This window comes from Schistocerca serialis, chromosome 11 (assembly GCF_023864345.2).
Source record: "Schistocerca serialis cubense isolate TAMUIC-IGC-003099 chromosome 11, iqSchSeri2.2, whole genome shotgun sequence".
Classification (NCBI taxonomy): Eukaryota; Metazoa; Arthropoda; class Insecta; order Orthoptera; family Acrididae; genus Schistocerca; species Schistocerca serialis.
The window spans coordinates 178,011,922-178,030,649 of NC_064648.1; the positions used below are offsets into that span (position 1 = coordinate 178,011,922).

General features: G+C 38.0%; 1 protein-coding gene across 1 annotated transcript in view; it reads right to left on the bottom strand.

The window, feature by feature from the left end:
* Window positions 1-18,728, bottom strand: part of LOC126427231 (basement membrane-specific heparan sulfate proteoglycan core protein) — a 792,772-nt gene that overhangs the window by 252,537 nt on the left and 521,507 nt on the right. Inside the window, exon 25 of the mRNA XM_050089468.1 lies at window positions 6,616-6,681. Coding sequence (XP_049945425.1) covers window positions 6,616-6,681 — 66 coding nt within the window. The remainder of the gene's footprint in view (window positions 1-6,615; window positions 6,682-18,728) is intronic.

Consider the following 18,728-nt stretch of genomic DNA (forward strand, 5'->3'; position numbering starts at 1 on the left):
GTTAAGCTTTCTGTTATTTAAGAGTGTGTTACATGTCACTTGTTTTGTTTTTATTTACAAAGCATCACTAATGGTCATTCTTTGAATGTAGTATGCAAAAAACATTTCTTCAGTTTGTGGAGGCACTAAGCCACCAATAGTTACATAAACAAGATTAAACACTTCGTTGGCTTTTCAATGAATCCTTTGTTGAACGAGAATACACACACACATAAAACTCTCTCTCTCTCTCTCTCAAGTACAGCCAGATGAATACACAACACCTATCTGACAGGACTTCCCATACCAAGTTCCTAAATTGTTTTATTTATAGATTAAAACAGTTTTTCTGCACCCCACTTTTGTAAAACTTCACAAAAGTGGTCTTCATGAATGAAAACCTGGCAAAATGACAGTGAAACTTCTATGAAAACATCTCTTGTGAAGTTCTGCAGAAGTGAAGTGAAACGTTAAAACAAAAATGTAGGAAAAGAAAAGGCAGGTCCCTAAAATCCAGTGACTAGAAAACGGTGAAAGTGCAATCAAGTATTTTTCAACTTGAATCTCTCCTAACAACAAAGAAAAAACATGTTGACTTCATAACACTTACAAAAAGTGCAATAAACACTGTCACTGTTAAGGAAGCTGTAAAACAAATTCATCAGGAAAAATTATTTTTAATCTGTAAATAAAAATTGTAGGTATGTATTATGTTTACTGAATGACTATTGATGATGTTTTGTAAATACGAGTAAAACACATTCAATATGAAACACTCTTATATTGCAATACCCTTAACAGAGAAAAAGTAAATGATAATCATTCGCAAAACCCCAAACTTCATATCAAGCTTATCTGGGAGCAAAATCTGCCAAAGTATCTCATGAAAGATGAATGAGCACAATGATTTGTGACCCATGGTTGGGAGGAGAGGGAGGGAGGGGGAGAGAGGTGGGGGTAAGGGAGAGGGGGGGGGGGGAGAGAGAGAGAGAGAGAGAGAGAGAGAGAGAGAGAGAGTGACAAAAGCAATCTAAGTATTATACCTCACAGCAGCAAAACACCAAATTTCAGAAAAAAGGGCTGGTGTGCATGAGAACTGGAAGTAAATGAATAAACATTACAGTAAGAAAGCTACCTTGGCCTGGCAGAAAAATACAACAGCAACCAGATACTTACTATGCAGACTATTACATGTTTAGGACAAACCAAATGGCTTACATGCAAAGCCCATGCAGATGTTGAACCGGCATCACACCTGTGTTAAGGAGCCGGCTGTCAGCTCCTACACTCAAGTGACTGCAGACGAAGTATTAATAGGAGTTACTTCTGAAGCTTTACTGTGGCGGATGCAGGCATAATAGTACAATATGTGGGAAAAAGAAAGTTGTCAACTTACCCTCTGTAAAAATGTGGTGTGGTTCCACAACAGAATAGGGAAGAAAAAATAACAACAAACTAGGTTAGTCCACACAACATTCAATCATTTATCTCTCTTTTATCACAAATTTAATAATTTATTTATTTTTTAAAGGTTGTTCTTATCTCTATTTTTTAATTTGGGATTTCGATATTCTTAAGGTATAGCACCAGAGGAGTTTTACATCTAAGAGGTATGAGAAATACAAAAGAAAATGTGTTTACTACACTGACAATTGGGTTAAGTTTCATTTAATTTTTTTATGTGAACCTAAAAGAAATTAGCTGTATGATGTGTACATACTTCTTAGAAATTACTGTTGTAAACAGAAATTATTTTCATTAAAACAGGTATTTGTTCATCTGAATTTTGATTGGATGATCATGATTTTATGGGCACTTTCTGCAACACTTCCACAAGTTTTAGTTAACACTACAGTGATTGGTCACTTAGAAGAATATTGGGCCTGGGAAATCGAGCATTTATGCCACTTTTTTAAAGTGTTAATGCCACATATGTAACTGACGTATCTTCTAGAGTAATGCATTCTAAAAAGAGCCAAGCTTCTTCATATTTACTTTAGTTCTTCAATAGATTATAAATTTGAAAATAAAAGTGAAGGAAAGTAAATGTATCCTCCCACGAAAAAGTGCAAGGTGAATTGCTCAGCAATTTCTTCCTCTTGAGCTTCCAAAATTTCTCGCTCGCTCAACAAATGTGATGTATTTGTATAAGAATTACAGCACACTGTGAAGCCTAATGAGTACATGCAAGAAATTACATCAATGCAATCACATTGGCTCAGACATTCACGGCAGCAGCTGTTACGTTTAATAATGCTTTCTTTTCAAATAATTCTAGAATTGACAACAGAAGGCAGAATCAGTCAAGGAGCAGGTCCCGAGACACCCATACAGTGTTCTCATACAAAATTAGTCCAGTTGTCGGGCGATAGGTGGCTCGTACGTCGAGAAAATCACAGCCCGACCTATACTCAAGTGTGATCCTTTAACACAAAAGTGTTAACAGACTTCCTTCTAACATTTGTCAAAACTTAAGATAGCTGTTGGAAATTTTTTAATAACTGTGACTGCAAATAAAGTTAGTTTGCAATCACTGATGCTCTGCCTTCACAAGGCTACCATTAACACAAGTGTCAGTGTGATATCTCTCTAGCCATAGGCGAGAAAATGATGACCACTCAGTCATTAGAGCCACCACTGATGATGTCACTTTTGAGTATCAACGATCTATCAGTAATCAGTAACACTTAAAAAATGGCTAAGCTAGACCTCCAGAAAAAACTACAAATTTGAATCTTGTCACTGGACTTAAGGCTTTTAGACAAAATTGTGTGTGTGTGTTTTGCGTGTGCATGAGGCAGTGTGATACTGTGTCATGCAGTAGGGTCTGCGTTTTTTAATTTATGTTTTAGATTGTTGCTCTGATGCTAGATGGAATTTACTATAATGAGGGACATTTACATAGTAAGTGACATTATGTTTTATTTCACAGAACTATACTTAAAAAGGATTGTTCACTAGAACACTTCTGTAAAAATATTAAGAACAATTCTTAACTTAGATTGTAAGAGAAATTAAGACCATTTGAAATAAATGTACAAGAGAAACTGAAGATTTCTTATAACAAAACTGTACTTTTGTCTTTTTAATGCATTGGTGTTAAATAATACTGAAAGGTCAGAACAAATGTTTAACAAAGCATGTAACTAATCATTTATACATTTCAAATAACAAAAACTTTATCAGTGAATGGGTATCGTGTGTTTAAGGCAATTAATTATCACTGCCGCCTTTGTACAATGTAGATTAAAGTTTCCTTTTATGTTGATGTTCTGCTGGTAGAGAACATTTGATTTCAGCATTTCTTGAAAGCTCTGTGGTTTATTAGCTTTATATTCTTCTTTTAGTGAAAGTTCTGTTTATAATCAGACTTCCCAAGAACTGCATTAGTAACTACATGAATTCTCACTACTGTTACAAAAACTACTTTTTATTAGTGCACTCATAAATATCGCAGGTGCTCTGTTAGGGTGAAGAAGTTCTTTGTGGCAATTACAACAAATTTCAGTACAAGTCAAAAGGAGAGTTATAACAAAACGCAAACCACAACAAATAAACATGAAAGTGTCAGTACATAATATGAAGGGATTTTCCACCATAATACCATTTACGATGGTGTGCTCTCCACCTTTTTCTTCAGGATACACACACAAATTTAGTTACACAAAAGGTCACAGTATGCAGTGCTACCCAAGTAAGACATGAAATTATCTTAAGGCAGAAGGGTGTTCACTTCAGTTCTTCATTACAATTGCTACTGATCTGCATTCTCAAGCTCGATTTACAACAAAGCGAGCAGAAGCGAACCGATATCCGTACACGATTCACCAGAGTTCACTACCATTCACTTGTATCTCTGAACAAGTGTTTGCAGAAGCAAGGAAATGTGAGATAACGCACACAACCTATCAACGTGGCTTTATCGTTTTTTAGTGCTAATAAGTAGCACACACGATTCAACACCATATAGTTAGAGACACGATCCAAAACTGTGATAATTGGAGATGATTATTTTGGATTGAGAGCACTCCATTTTTCACTAGGTAACCAGAATGGCACAGGAAAAGAAAATTTTTTGAGACCTGAATTTGTATGTAAGCAAGAAATGTGTCGAATTGCAGCTCCAGCCTTCCTTAGCATTACTCCAAAACTCTGAACATATGTCTGTTGACGCTTTCTGCCGGTTTCTCATTACAACTGAGGTGCATATTTTAAAGTAGAACACTAATTACTGATGAGCGACATAACCTGAAAAAATACTAACATTCACACTCCGGTTATTTGCAAACGTTGACATTTAACATTAGCGACTGTTTCAGATTTCAATAGCTTCACGATCTCAGATCGTTTTTGATGTCTGCAGTGACATTTGGTAGCACTTCAAAGTAGTTTGTTAAAGTGTATACAAGGAAGATAATATCAATAAAATGTGATAAATGAAATTTGAGCAACTCTGAAAAAGATATGTGTCTGCTTGTGTGAATGTGTGTGTATGTTTCCCCTTCTTTTCTGAAAAAGACTTTGGGCAAAAGTTAAGTAAGTAACAACCTTCTCGTTGTGCCCATCTGCAACTCGATGTATCACATTTTAAGTGAATAGCAATCTATCCTTTTCACAGCTGTTGGTGTTCCATTTAGGGCAAACACTACCAAATGCGGACCGAATCTAGCTCACTTGTGCTCACCTACCATTTACACCACACAGAATTCTTGTTTGCTTGTGTTTGCCATGTAAACCAGTTTCAGAAGCGGGCAGATCCAACTGATAGGGTAAGTTACATTTATAGTTTCACCCATGTGAAAGAACAAGTACCATCATTTATGAAATAGGGAAATATGACTGCAACCACTGGGCCTTTCCAAACCACAAGGTTTCTAGTGTCTTGCCCTTCCCTTCTTCATCACATCACAACATCATAGTTTCTTATTGAGTATTGCCTTGTGATTCATTACAAAAGGCACCTTGTGTTTTGAAACACCAAATATGTATTGCTTGTCCAGTGCAAGCTTTCACAGCTGAACTTTACACCTTTTGTATTATGAGCACTAGGCTCTGGTCCAAGACAAGGTTCTGTACTTGACATTCCATCTCCTGATGCTCAAGACATCATCAGAGGCTATAAAGGCTCAGGTAGTTAATTTTCAAATTAAAAAATGCTCCTCAACAAGATGACAATACAAACACGAGGGCTGGGGTACTGTTTACTTCATAAACACACAACAGTCTATTTTCTGTCTTTCCTTTCTGTTAAAACTGCTTTTGCATTTCTGAATTTCAATGGCCTTTCCGTAATGACTGTATCTCAACACAAATATAGTCTCAAAGAATCAAATGCAGTGGTTCTTTGGCTGCAGTGCACGATCTGCACATGTGATCAACTCTACAAGGTGACTGCTACTAAAAGAAGCATCTGCATTTGGCTTAAATGTCATAAGAGTGATTGTCACCATGGCAACATGGATAAACAGGCAGTAGCAGATCATGCTCTGGGACCAGAAACCAAAAAATTAAATTCTCTGACACTAAGGTTTTTGTCAAGGTCCAATCAATACTACGCTACGATGAAAAAAAGGAGACAGCACCCACTTTACTGTTCATAAAAGTTCAACAACGCATTTTGACCATAAGTCAGCAGTCGCTGCATTGTTAAATACAAGCAGTTCGACTTGCTGAGCTTAGTTAAGTTCAAAAATCAACTAAAGATGGGTTCACAGTCATGACGCTTCCTCCATTAAGATACTAACTGTCAAGTACAGAAATATGCCTTAGACAATGGCCCACTAACTATAAAATAAATCCCCAGGAACTTATTGGTCATTTTGATGGTTTTCCTGGCTTCGTGCCCATTTTAAAAATCAATGTAGTTTAACTACGTTCTCAAACCTAATGGCCTACCATACAGATTGTAACAAAAATTTACAAACTTCAAGGGTCTGTAGAGCGTCTCTTGAGATACAAATTAAGGACAAGATCTAATAAATGAAAATACCACGCAATCGTACTACAGAGTGTCTGTGCTACAGGGGAGAATGCGTACCACTGAGCCACCATTTGGCAGAAAACTTTTGAGTTTGCACACTGACGGACCACAAGCAGAATTCCTCACAGCGCATCTAGCAACATTCAGGACATCAGATGGCCTCTCAGTTTTCCATGCATGCCACGATAACACCGCAGAAGGAACTAAGCACAGTAGACGAAAAGGCATTGGTGTAGAAAAACACTTGCTGCTCATGTGGTGGCCTAGTGCTAAACAGTATTCGCGACACTTTGAAGTGCCACTGTAGAACGTTTCTGGACACGGATTTCAATCCTCAATTCGCTCGTCAACATGCTTTCTAAAAACATAAAAAAAGGTATATTTTGTCATGCCCTCTGTACCAAACATTCTACAGAAATCATTTGACCATAAAATGGGAAGACGGGATGGATCTGACACGTACGAGCCCAATAAAAAAAAAGGGGTCTTTCAAAAAACAGCTAATCCTATACTTGGTTAGCACCACATACAATGTTAATGTGAGGTTTAATACAAGGGATAACCTCATGCCGCCACACAATTGAAGAGTATGAAATGGAAATTTATTTATTACACACTAAAGTGGGAACATAGAAAGCAAATGAATTTGTACATACTTTCTTTGATGATCTGGTCGTCAGGATAAGTCTTCAGGTTGAGGCCTCCGACAGTTGGTACAGCAGCTGCAAGAAATCAACACACCGTTGATGCATATCCAGCAATGCTGGAACTCACTTACTTCATAACATGAAAACTATGGAAGTTTTGATGTTCATGGAAACAATATGGACTCTAGTGAGGTTCAAAACATTATTTTACTACACAATAAAAACACAGAAAGTCAGTAAAGAAATGACTGAAATAATGAATACAAAGCAGAAGGGAACAAGCAAACATAGTTCGGTATTATTCTGTAGGTCACAGGCCTTCCTTCATTATGAGTAACAAATGAGTCCCTGTGGAATTCATCTTTTGCATAATGTTAAAACAACATTTAGGACCGACTGTATAAACATCGCTGACTGGAGGTCAAATTTGACATAAGATCAGAAACTGAAATATGTTCAGGACTCAGCTCTATTGCATAACACTAAATTTGGATCCACTGAAGCAGGTTCCGATTTGATCTTAGGTAGCATGTAACATGCTTGGCAACACCGATAAAATCAGCTATCGACACAAGTATTGTGCTTCGACCACAGATATTTATCATACATGATAGATACACACAGTATTTATTATAAGGTGTCAAGCTATAGCTGTGAGAGAGCAAGTAAACAGAAAAAGGAGTAACCATTAAACTTCTCCCAGTATGAGAAAGATTTACTGCTGGAAATTTTATTGGACCAGTATAAAGATATAACTGAGTGGATTGGGGGGGCGGGGCGAGTGGGGGGGGGATCACTGTGGTCAACAAGGTAAAGGCATGGAGAAAAGTTGCGGATGACTTTAATTCTCTTGTAAGGTCGATACCTTATGGACAGCTTTGAAAGCTGTTGCTATGTGTCCTTCAGCAAGACCACCAACCACTATCTGAAAGATTCCTGTGGCATAAAATCTAAAAGTTAACAGCTCACTGCAGTCAGCAGTTACTTTCTTTTTATTGCTTTCATCAGATAGTCTCTGAGCATTAGTTCCAATCGCTCTACAGTACTTTTCTGCAAACGAAACCTCAGCTTAAATGACTTATTCAATTCCAAGAATGGGTTCACCCATTCACAGAACGTGTGGGGAACTTGTTGGGTCTCGTCATCGTCGTTCTCAGAAGATATATCTGAATGCTCAGGTATTTGTAAACTAAACGAAAGGAAACAATGTAATTCGCATTGTGTAGGGTTATTGCGAACCAAATTTTGCCCAATAGTGGTCCAGAACACTCGAAAAATGTAGAGTATCGTATGTTGTCAATGGTATGGAGTGGCATGGTAATGTTGCTGTAATTGTCTTTATGACCAATAAAGTAGAGAAAGTACCAACAGATGGAAAAACAATTTCATGATTTGATGTCAGTTCTAACATGTGATATTCTGCACTGCTATCCACAAAGCAACCACTGAGCCACCGAAATGAACAAGACAGTATTGTGTGGCTAGTGAATATCAAAATACTTGCTAATGTTCTATTTATCAATGCATGTGGAATTGTGAAGTTTGTGACAAGAAAGACTCAAAACAGCTGCAAACAAAAGCAAAAATTATTGTACAACATAACACGAAGATAAGTATATGTCACATCTCCAAATTCTAGTACTTACAATTACTTGATAAAATTGTTCCAGTAATTACAAAATAAATATTACAGTAGTATGTTATAGCTTAAATACAAAGCATTATATACAGCAAGGCATTCTGTCTCAACTTGTATTTAATTACACTTTTTATGTGATTACAGTTTCAAATGACTGTAACAAATCATTCAAATTTTAAAAAAACATTCCTTTACTTAGATGTATACTTTTCTACAGTTAATCAATAAGGGTAACAAAATGTCAGTATACGATTTCAAATTAAGCTGTCATTTGGACCATTAAACTGTACAACAGTTTACTCAAAAGTGTCACTTTGAAATACTTACAATGAAACTTGTTAACTTGTATATACAGTATATGCTGATTAATCACGTGTATTAATTTAACATTTTGTTACAAGGCAAAAGCTAGTAAAATAAATGAATTTTACAAGTAAGTTGTATATTTTAATACAAAATTGCTAGTTATCTTCCACTGTGCATTTGAACTACAATTTTACAAGTTGCACATATTCTTACAGGATTTTAATAAAAGCTATATTAACCCTACACCTCTACTCATATCCCAAAAAAGTGTTGTTTACTGCAGGAGGGAGGATATTTTATACTTGCAGTGTTACCTAGATACAGGATATGTAATACACATCTTACAGGAACAATGATACAAATTAATTAAATTATTTAAATACAACCACCAACACCTTACAGAGCTACTCACCTCACCACAAACTACTTGATATATAATAAGATTTACCTCTCCATTTCATTGTACATTCCAAGAACAGTGTATGTGCAGTCTTTAGCTTCATTACAAAATGGAAAAAGTTTGTAGCAATTAAACTGAAAAAGATGTACAGTGAAATCAACCAAGCTATAAAATTTCAATTCCATTAAGTTCATTGGGGAAAAAAAACTGTAGTGAAGTGAAAACATGTTATTAAGAGTAGAATTTTGTAATCCACTCACGTCATGAAAGCCAGATGACACCTGCCAATCACCAACAGTTGAGAAAACACTCCACAGAAGGATAAAATTGTGATAATTAAGGTCACTTTTGTATAGAGCTAATGAGGAAATGATTGGTTGCAAAACAAAAGAGAGTAAGATGGGAATTCCGAAAAATGTGTTAACAAGGATAAGCAATACAAGCCTGATTTTGGATTTCTGGACATAAAATTGTAAAGGCATTGATACAATCAAATTACTATCACACTTTTTTACCCAAGATGACATGCTGGTAGTCCACAAAAGTCTGATGCTGAAACAACAAACAGCTGTACAAAACAAAAGCTGTAATATACGAGTACGTGTTCCTTCCATTAAATAAACATTGGAAGAAATCATTAACAGCACAACAGGGCAGTGCGCTTCTATCATCTTCTTGCTGCATATAATGACAGAAATCCACACTGGGCAGTGTTTACACAACAATAACCAATTCAGCCTTTCACATTTATAGGGTGGAAAATGTCTGCTTCAGTATCTCGGCTAATACAAAATTTATGAGATTTAACCATATAACACAATCATATGTCCAACAGTGCAATACAGGGTGTCCATAAAGTCCCTTTACAACTTCAAAATTTTATTACAACGGCAGTTGTTGAAATATTTTAACAAAATTTCTTTTATTGTAATCACTGTTTACGTAAGTTTTTAATTATACCAAAATTTTGTTTTTCAGATACTCTGTTTATGGAAGGAACTGAACCTCTATAAAATGGCAACTCCTCAAGAGAAGGCACAATGTGTCCTGGTTTATTGAGACAAAATCGGATATTCAGACTCAATGAAACTTCAGAACGAAGTATGGATGATATCCACCTTCGCACCCTTCAATCCGCGCATGGCACAAAAAATTTATGGAGACAGAGACAGTGTTGGATAAAGGGAGGAGCGGGTGACCAAGAACATCCGAGGAAAACATCGATTGTGTTTTAAATGTCTTCACTCATTCACCTATGAAGTCCATCCCCACAGCTGCCAGACAGTTGCAACTACCACGTTCAACTGTGCATAACATCCTCCACAAGAGCTTACGGTTGTATCCTTACTAAGTGCAACTGTTACAGGTATTTGAACCAAATGACAAGCCAAAACAGACAGAGCTTGCACTCAACATGCTGGAATGCCTTTCGGAGGATGAAGCATTCCTCAATTGAGTTTGTTTCAGTGACGAGGCAACTTTTCACGTTTCTGGGACATTAAACAGACACAATGTGAGAATCAGGGGATCTGAACACCCCCATGTGACTAGGGAGCTTCACTGGGATAATCCAAAAGTGAATGTGTGGTGTGGGATCATGTGCAATTGAATAATTGGTCCATTTTTCTTCAACAAGTCAACAATTACTGCAGATGTTTACCTTGACCTTCTGACCGAATATGTAGCACCACAATTGATTGACTTACAACCAACTATCATTTTCCAGCAAGATGGTGCACCGCCATATTGCAGACTGCACGTTCGTCGGTTCCTCAATGAAACATTTCCAGGCAGATGGATTGGCAGGGATGGGCAAATTCCTTAGCCACCGCCTTCACCAGATATCATTCCCGTGGACTTTTTTTAATGGGGTACGTAAAAGATATTATGTATCAAACACAGATACGGGACATTGCTGACTTGAAGCAAAGGATTCGTAACGCCATTGCCACCATCGTTTTTGCTATGCTACAACGAACATGGCAAGAAATCGAGTACCGTCTTGATGTGCTTTGTGCAACTACAGGTGCCCTTATAGAGGTCTATTAAACACTGTCAAAAAAACTTCTACAAACACTGATTACAATAAAAGAAATGTTGTTAAAATATTTCAACAACTGCTGTTGTAATAAAAGTTTGGAGCTCTAAAGGGACTTTACGGACACCCTGTATAATTTGGCAAAAACATTGCTTCAGTATCGTGAACAATTATGAAACAATAGGGGTGTTAAAAATTATGTGATTCATCCTGTGGGGAAGTGAAATGAAAATTCATGGTTTAGGAATGCACAAGACCACAAGAGATCAGAAATGACACAATTTGAGCAGAATTCCTGAACTTCATTGTGACCGATCAAAAAGAAGAGTCTAGGAAATGACGACATTACCATGTTTTATGGACAGAAGACAATCATTTGGCAATGCTAGTATATAAACCGGGGGCAAAAAAATACAGCAATGCCACCTTGACAATGATACAACAAGGAAAGAGAATGGCCAAGAGACCGAACCTTTTTAGAAGAAGATGATGATGATTTGGGAGAAATTAATGTCATTCTTAACCAAAATGTATCACAAGCTATGTACAATATTACAATTAAGAACCAAATAATGTGAGTGTCAAAGATGCAGATACAAAAATGATGTGATGGAACTGTAGTGGTGCTTTGTTAATATTTTTTCATATTTTACAGTGAGGAATAGTTATTGTTTATAGTCCGTGTTAGCCGGCTCCGGGTTACCTCCAATCTCAGCAACCAGCACTACAATCCTTACTCCCTGTATCCTCTCCGACCTGCTGGTAGGTAGCCGACTACTCACAGTAATGAGAAGGCAGCGAATGCCTACACTGTCACCAAGTAATTGAAACCTTAACTGAAATGGTGGAACACAACAAAGAAGGGAACTCATTTTTTTATTATGTAAAGCTATTATATCTTCTTAGCTCAACTCTTTAAAGTCATATGACTCATTCGCATGAGAATATAATGCAGTGATCCCCAAATTAGTTGCATTGTAAACTGAACAATGTAACAAAGAATGCAGCTGAAAGGAAAAACTGTTTTTAGCACTAAATCCACCAGCTCCTGACAAACATCTGCTGCTACTTCATCTGTCAGTAAGCCTCCTAACTTTCTTTACATTTTGTATTTAATCTATCTATATCCATAAACACAGTGGACAAATAATCAGTCAACCCCTCGAAATATTATATTAAATTCTGTGACCCCACCTCGAACTAAGATAACGACCTCAATTTAGAAAGTTTCTTCAGATATGCCTTATCCGGTTGAACTCGCTCGTCGGTGCTCGGACCCTGTGCAACTACCAAATTTCGGGAATGTCGACTGCTACGTTTCACCTACTGTTCCAAAAGGACCATGAAATTTTCAAAGGAATTTAGCAAGCCTGCTCAAAGTGTGATAGGGTGCCCGAGTGTTCTTCAAACCGGGAACACGTGCGTGCTGTCCTGTTAACGTGGCTGTTATTATCTTAGAAGACAAAAGTTTCCACATCGTACTCATCATGAAGATGTGAAAGAAAGGAGAACGCTTGTCCAACAATAATGCTGAAATAAACCTTCCAGTTAATGTCCAGAGTAACCTGAACAACTGGGCCCAGGTCACAGTATGAGAAAAAGACCTCAAAACATCAAAGAATCACCTGTGACACAAACTATTCCCTCCACTTGGCACAAGTGAAACACGTCAGTGCACTCATGCCTCACAAAGTGCCTGCAGTCAGCCATTATCTGTGTCATTCGGCCCACTGAAGAAGTACAGATTTACGTGCCACTATAAGCAAAAGCCTTTTACGAGCTAACGACTCTAAATCGCTACTGCACACTGTTTTCTTTACAAAGTTCATTCAAAACCGGCTGGAATTGATTCCTATTCACAGACAGCAGCAGCTACTTATGGGTGACACTGCTTATCACTGACAAGATGTGACCCTTGCCTCTGATCCCTGTCAGTTAGGATCTTTTATGTAATATGGCTGCAAACGGTACAGCATTCCTTGTAGACACGTTTCCGCTGTCCGATACACCGACAAGTCAGACAACTTCATCCTCAGTGCGGATGAGGGCACTTCCAAACACAGTAGCTCCTTCCTTTCTGCAATTCTGTCACATCTCCATATTGACCCATCTTACTGCACTCCTTCTGTACAACAGACTGGTACATCTAAAGCACTTCACTGAAATGACATAGGTCAGTTCGGAGGGCAACACGACTGCCTGGGATGAGTTCTGCACCGTCTACAGTGCTCCAAAATGATAATTGTGCAGAAAAGGAGTTAAGACAACATAATAGAATCTTTATTACCTTCTTAAACTGGTGACCACTAATGTCCATTGAAATACTGGAAAAATTTGTAAGTAAACAAATTTCAATTTTACACTGTGGACAATTTCCATTCCTTTCCCTATCTGTGCTCTGACTGGGATAAATAGGTAGATAAGCAACAAGAGATAAACAGCAAGTGCAGTACTGTCAGTCGGCTCTGCTGGATTCACATAGTTTCAATAACTTGGTGACAAGGCCAGGCTCAGCCACTCTCCTCACTGACATCTTCCCTTTGCGGGTATTAGTCGCGGCTTTATGTACAGGGAACGTCGAGGCACGACTTACGGCAGTCGAGTTCGTCACTCGAGTCCAGGGGGCAGTCGACCATGCGGTTGCACCTGAGGTGCATCGGGATGCACGGTCCATTCTCGCAACGGAAATCCACCTTGGAGCAGGCACGCGGTGACTGCGTCGTCGTCGTCGTCGTCTCGTTACCTGATCGGGTAACTCACGAGGTCACATGTGGTCTTCATTCCTCAGGTTCTTGTACAGTAAATCTCTTCTAACAACTCCTTTTCCTTTTGTTACATTACCGCTTTTTTACAGGATACAAACAGGCAGTTAATGTCCACTAAATTAAAACTGTGTTTACTGTCCGATTCCTATGATAGTGATCGAGTTACCGCTCCTCGAAGTGCTAAAGGTCTTTTCTGCAACTGTTGATTGCATCTGCATCTGCATTACTCCAGTCATCAATTATGTTCCAGTTTTATTCACTCAACAAGTTTACAACAAATAACAAGAAATTTTCAAGTGCATTAGCTATTTACACTAAGTAATGCACAGTCATACAATAAAATGTAAAAGTTTCAACAACACATGTTGTAACAGACACAACAGGAAATTAATGAACTGTCCGATATTTTGTTTATTTCTCAGAATAAATGAACGTTCCAGAAAAAGTGTCATATGTTGAAACTACATGGATATATGACTTCACATACCGACAGTGAATGTTTAGTCTGTATTACAATTTAACTGCTCTTTCTCTGTCACTGATATGTTGTGCTACAATATTGGTATTGCCCCGCAACAACACGTACCAGTTTATCATCATATGTATGTTTTCTATTAATGCTATGTCTTGCTGATTTAGACGGGCTGTCTAAACTTCCTAACCACAGCCAATTTATTCAGCATATGACAAAGATGTATGTCAACTCACACATTTCATTACGTTACTGTACTGTTCTTGGCATAATAACTTAATAGACTTGAAAAATACTCATAATTGAGGAATAATTTGTTGTGTAAATGAGACTATAACATAATTGGTCACGGTTTCTCATTGCAATAAATTGTGTTTATTTTACGTCTGTTCCAACTGGAATCCACCCATACTGAATTATGCTTTTGTTTGCAAACATAGATGTTACTGTGTTCTTGGAGTTGATGATAAGCTATCTCATAAGACCAAAATGGGATATGTTTTTTGCTTGCATGTTATAACCATTTTGGAAATCAATAATCTCTCCAGCAATCAGCATGGATTCTATGAGCAGTGATTGAAACATAGCTTTGATCACAGTATCCAACGTACCCCCCACCACATGTTAAAATGGCTTGTGAAATAAAATGTAGATTTATATGTTGTTTCAGTAATGGTGATGGTAGAGGCAGCAGCAGTGGTCTTCACTCTGAAGACCGATTTGAGGGAGCTCGGCAACCTGGTCAGATTTAGATGTAATACAATAATTTGAGGCTAATGAGTTTCCAAAACTGTGTGCCAAGTTGAGAAGCTATGAATTCAAGTATATTCTTTGACTTCATAACTTAGTTGGTTGGTTGATTGGGGGGGGGGGGGGGGGGGGGCAGGGGGTAAACAGCGAGGTACCTTTGTAACTTGGTTCAATGTTTCTTGTACTGCATAGCTACGAAGTTGCTATCAGCTCTAAGATCATAAGAATGGTCATGACTGCAAACAAAAACAACATACACCACTCAGAATCTGTCTGATACAAACACAGTTTCAACATAGTAGCTGAGTAATTTATTTGGATCCTGTTTACAAGAGATACGCACAGTTTATCTTAATTTACTGTCAAGAGACTTATAGCTTAGATGTTCATGAACACTAACAACATTTTGTAGCTTAAGTTACACACAGGCAATTAAGGAATTCCAGCTAATTCAGTGTGTCAGACAATAACCTCTACGGGCAAGTACCCCTGATTCTGCTTCACTTACACTATGTTGGTAATTGTGGCCCAAACACTTTCTCCATGTACGTGCACACCATAATTACTCTACCACGCAAACATTTGGGGTTACACTTGTGTGGTATGAGACATTCCCAGAGGGTTCCACTGGGGGCAGAACCGCACAATAACCCTGGGTTCGGTGTGGGGCAGCGGTGGGGTGAGTGGACTGCTGTAGCCTCTTGTGGGGTTGTGAATCACTGAGGGCTACGGCGGGGATGAAGCCTCTCCATCATTTCTAGGTCCCCAGTTCCGTACAATACAATACAGGTGTATACTTTTGGGGTTCACACCATTAATTCATATGTCAGTTTGGACTTACAACAGCTGTAATATGAGTGTAAGCACAATTGAGGACTTAACACATTCTTGCAATCATGTAAAAGGATTTTCAACACTCATCAGTAATGTGAGAACATCATTTTGAAGCAGACATTTAATGGACTGAAAGAAGTCAACACTCTTAATGACTTCTAATGAGATTATGAAGCAACCTTGAGAGGGATGAAATGTATTTGATATAAAGAGGATACGTGAATCAACAATTGTTGTTGCCCTGAACGTATTTAATAGCAACAGTTGTAAAAAAAAACTCCGTCCAAACAGGCCTCGGAAGGCCCAACAGTACTGACCGGCCGCTGTGTCATCCCAAGCCCACAGGTGACACTGGATATGAATATGAAGGGGCATATGGTCAGCACACTGCTCTCCCATCCGTATGTCAGTTTAAGAGACCGGAGCCGCTACTTCTCAATCGAGTAGCTCCTCAGTTTGCCTCACAAGGACTGAGGGCACCCCGCTTGCCAACAGCACTCGGCAGACCGGATAGTCGCTCACCCAAGTATTATACCAGCCCAACAGCACTTAACTTTGGTGATCTGATGGAAACCGGTGTTACCACTGCAGCAACAGTTGTAAACACAAGATAAACTCACTTTTTCGCCCTCAAATATCTGATGATAAATTAAGATATAAGTAAGTTACTTTCCCCCAGGGCAGGCAGTGATCAGGAGCTAAAGAAACAAAGACAACCATGTTTTTGCAGTTTTTCATTAATTTTTAAACTCAAATATTTTAGTTTAGGCTTAACTGTGACTGTTACTAGGCTGGCCACACAAACCATCGTTGGTCTTTCTTACTAGGTTGGCCACATTAACCGTAGTTGATTTTTTGCCTTGCCTACCAGTCTCCATGTATTCTTATCTAGCTAGTCCAATCACACCAATATCCCCTATGATCCTGTCCAGTCTATCTCAGCCATGTTGTTCCTCTCGGTCCCTTACTTCCTATGTCTTCTTCTACCACTTCACTTGCCGGACGATCTGGCCTTCTCTACGCATTATGTGCCGGTCTTGCTTCACTCTCTCTTTAGTCACCTTTTCTGCCAGTCATCTCTATTCTTCACTGGTCCACAAATCTATCTCAGGCCAGCATTCTCAAAATCGTGAGTTTTCTTTCCCTCTTTTGTCAAGAATACAGGTCTCTCCTTTACATAACCGCAGAACCGTAGAAGCTAATCTTCACGGATCTCCATAAAAGCCGGGACTCGAGCAGCTTTCCGAGTGTAAACCTTCACTTGTTTGCAGTTTGAATCCTTGCCCTTACTTCCTGGTCTATCTCAAGTCTTTCACTGCGTGCTCCCCCAAATAGTTGAAGTCTTTCACCCTTCCAAAGATTTTACCACCTACATCTAATGGTGTGTCATCATTCCTCTCTGCTTATTACAAAGTAACTGGTCTTATCCGTGTTCATCTATATGCCCTTTCTTATTGCATTTTGGAGAATTAGAGCTCAAGATCAAGTAGATTTGTAAAATTCAAAAACGCATAGACACAACAGTTGTACATATGAAGTATACTGCACCTTTAAAATTTAAAATTATAATAAATCAACTTGACAACTTTAAAAAAAAAAAAAAAAAATACATTTATTCAATATTTTGAGAGGTTGCAGTTTGGACCAAAACAAGAAAAAAAGTCCAGTAAACATGGGCTCTAAAAGGCGTATCTTCAGAGCTACGAGCACCCTCTGATCTACGCAACTGTGAGACACATCTCTTTCACTGCAAGCTCTTTGCTATTATGAACGACCTACAGACCACAGTAAACAAATGAGAACACACTATTCTGTTACTGTAACACAGCTGAGCTTCTAATGTAATCTGCTCGCTATTACATATGAGTTGCAATTATGAGCCATCACGAAAGGAAATATTCAATATGTCTGTCATTTCTAATGTGGAGTAATGCGATTATTTTATGCTGGTAAGTGCAAAGATAAAATTACACTGTAAATGATTTCACTAACTTATCAAAATACAAACTGGTTCCATTAGAAATAATGCCTGCACTGCACAACCCTTACTCAGAAATATAAATATGATTTAGAGTAACAACAGTTGTTAACTGTATGCGGTATCCGTGGGCAATAACAGAGGAATGTGTCCTCATTTGTTTATTGCATTTTGTAGATCACTCGTAATAGCAAAGAGCTTGCAGAAGACATATGTTTTACAGATGAACAAGTGCTCATATCTCCTAAGGGATGCATTTTTCAGCTCATACTTATTTATTTTATTTTATGGCCAACATTGGACCACTTTAGTCAACATTATGAATTAAGCTCTGCTGTTTTTTGTTGGCCCAAAATTTCTCCAGTCATTCAGATCATGCCCTTCTCTCCCCATCTAAAATCACCCTTCCCATTCTCTGTTTGTTAATTTTTATTGCTAGTGTGATACGTTTGTCCTGAAGTATCTTGAGCACGTCTGTCTTGTCTTTCCAATCACCAATCGTAATGTGAAATTTTATCATGTCCGCCTTGATCTCCGTGATCCATTTAATGCCGATCTAACTATTCTGTAACTTCTCAATTATTCTCCTGCTAATTCTATTTTCTGTTGTTCTCATCAAATGCCCGAAGAAAGATATCCATTTCTTTTTCATTATACTTGTCATTGGTTCTATTTCTTTATGAACTGTTTCATTTGAAGCTATTCTCCAAACTCCATCTTTTTGGTATTTTTTTTATTTATACATGTTCTGATTATCCTTGTTTCTATTTTGAGCTGTCTATTGCTACAGTGTTGGTGGTTTTAAATATAGATTCATTAGCATATGTCATTTGTGGCTGTGTGACTGTTTTGTAGTGTTTCAGTTTTTGTGGCTACTGAGAGGAATTTATTGTTATATGTGTTCTTGGCAACGCAATGTGATTTAATCAATTTGTTTGTT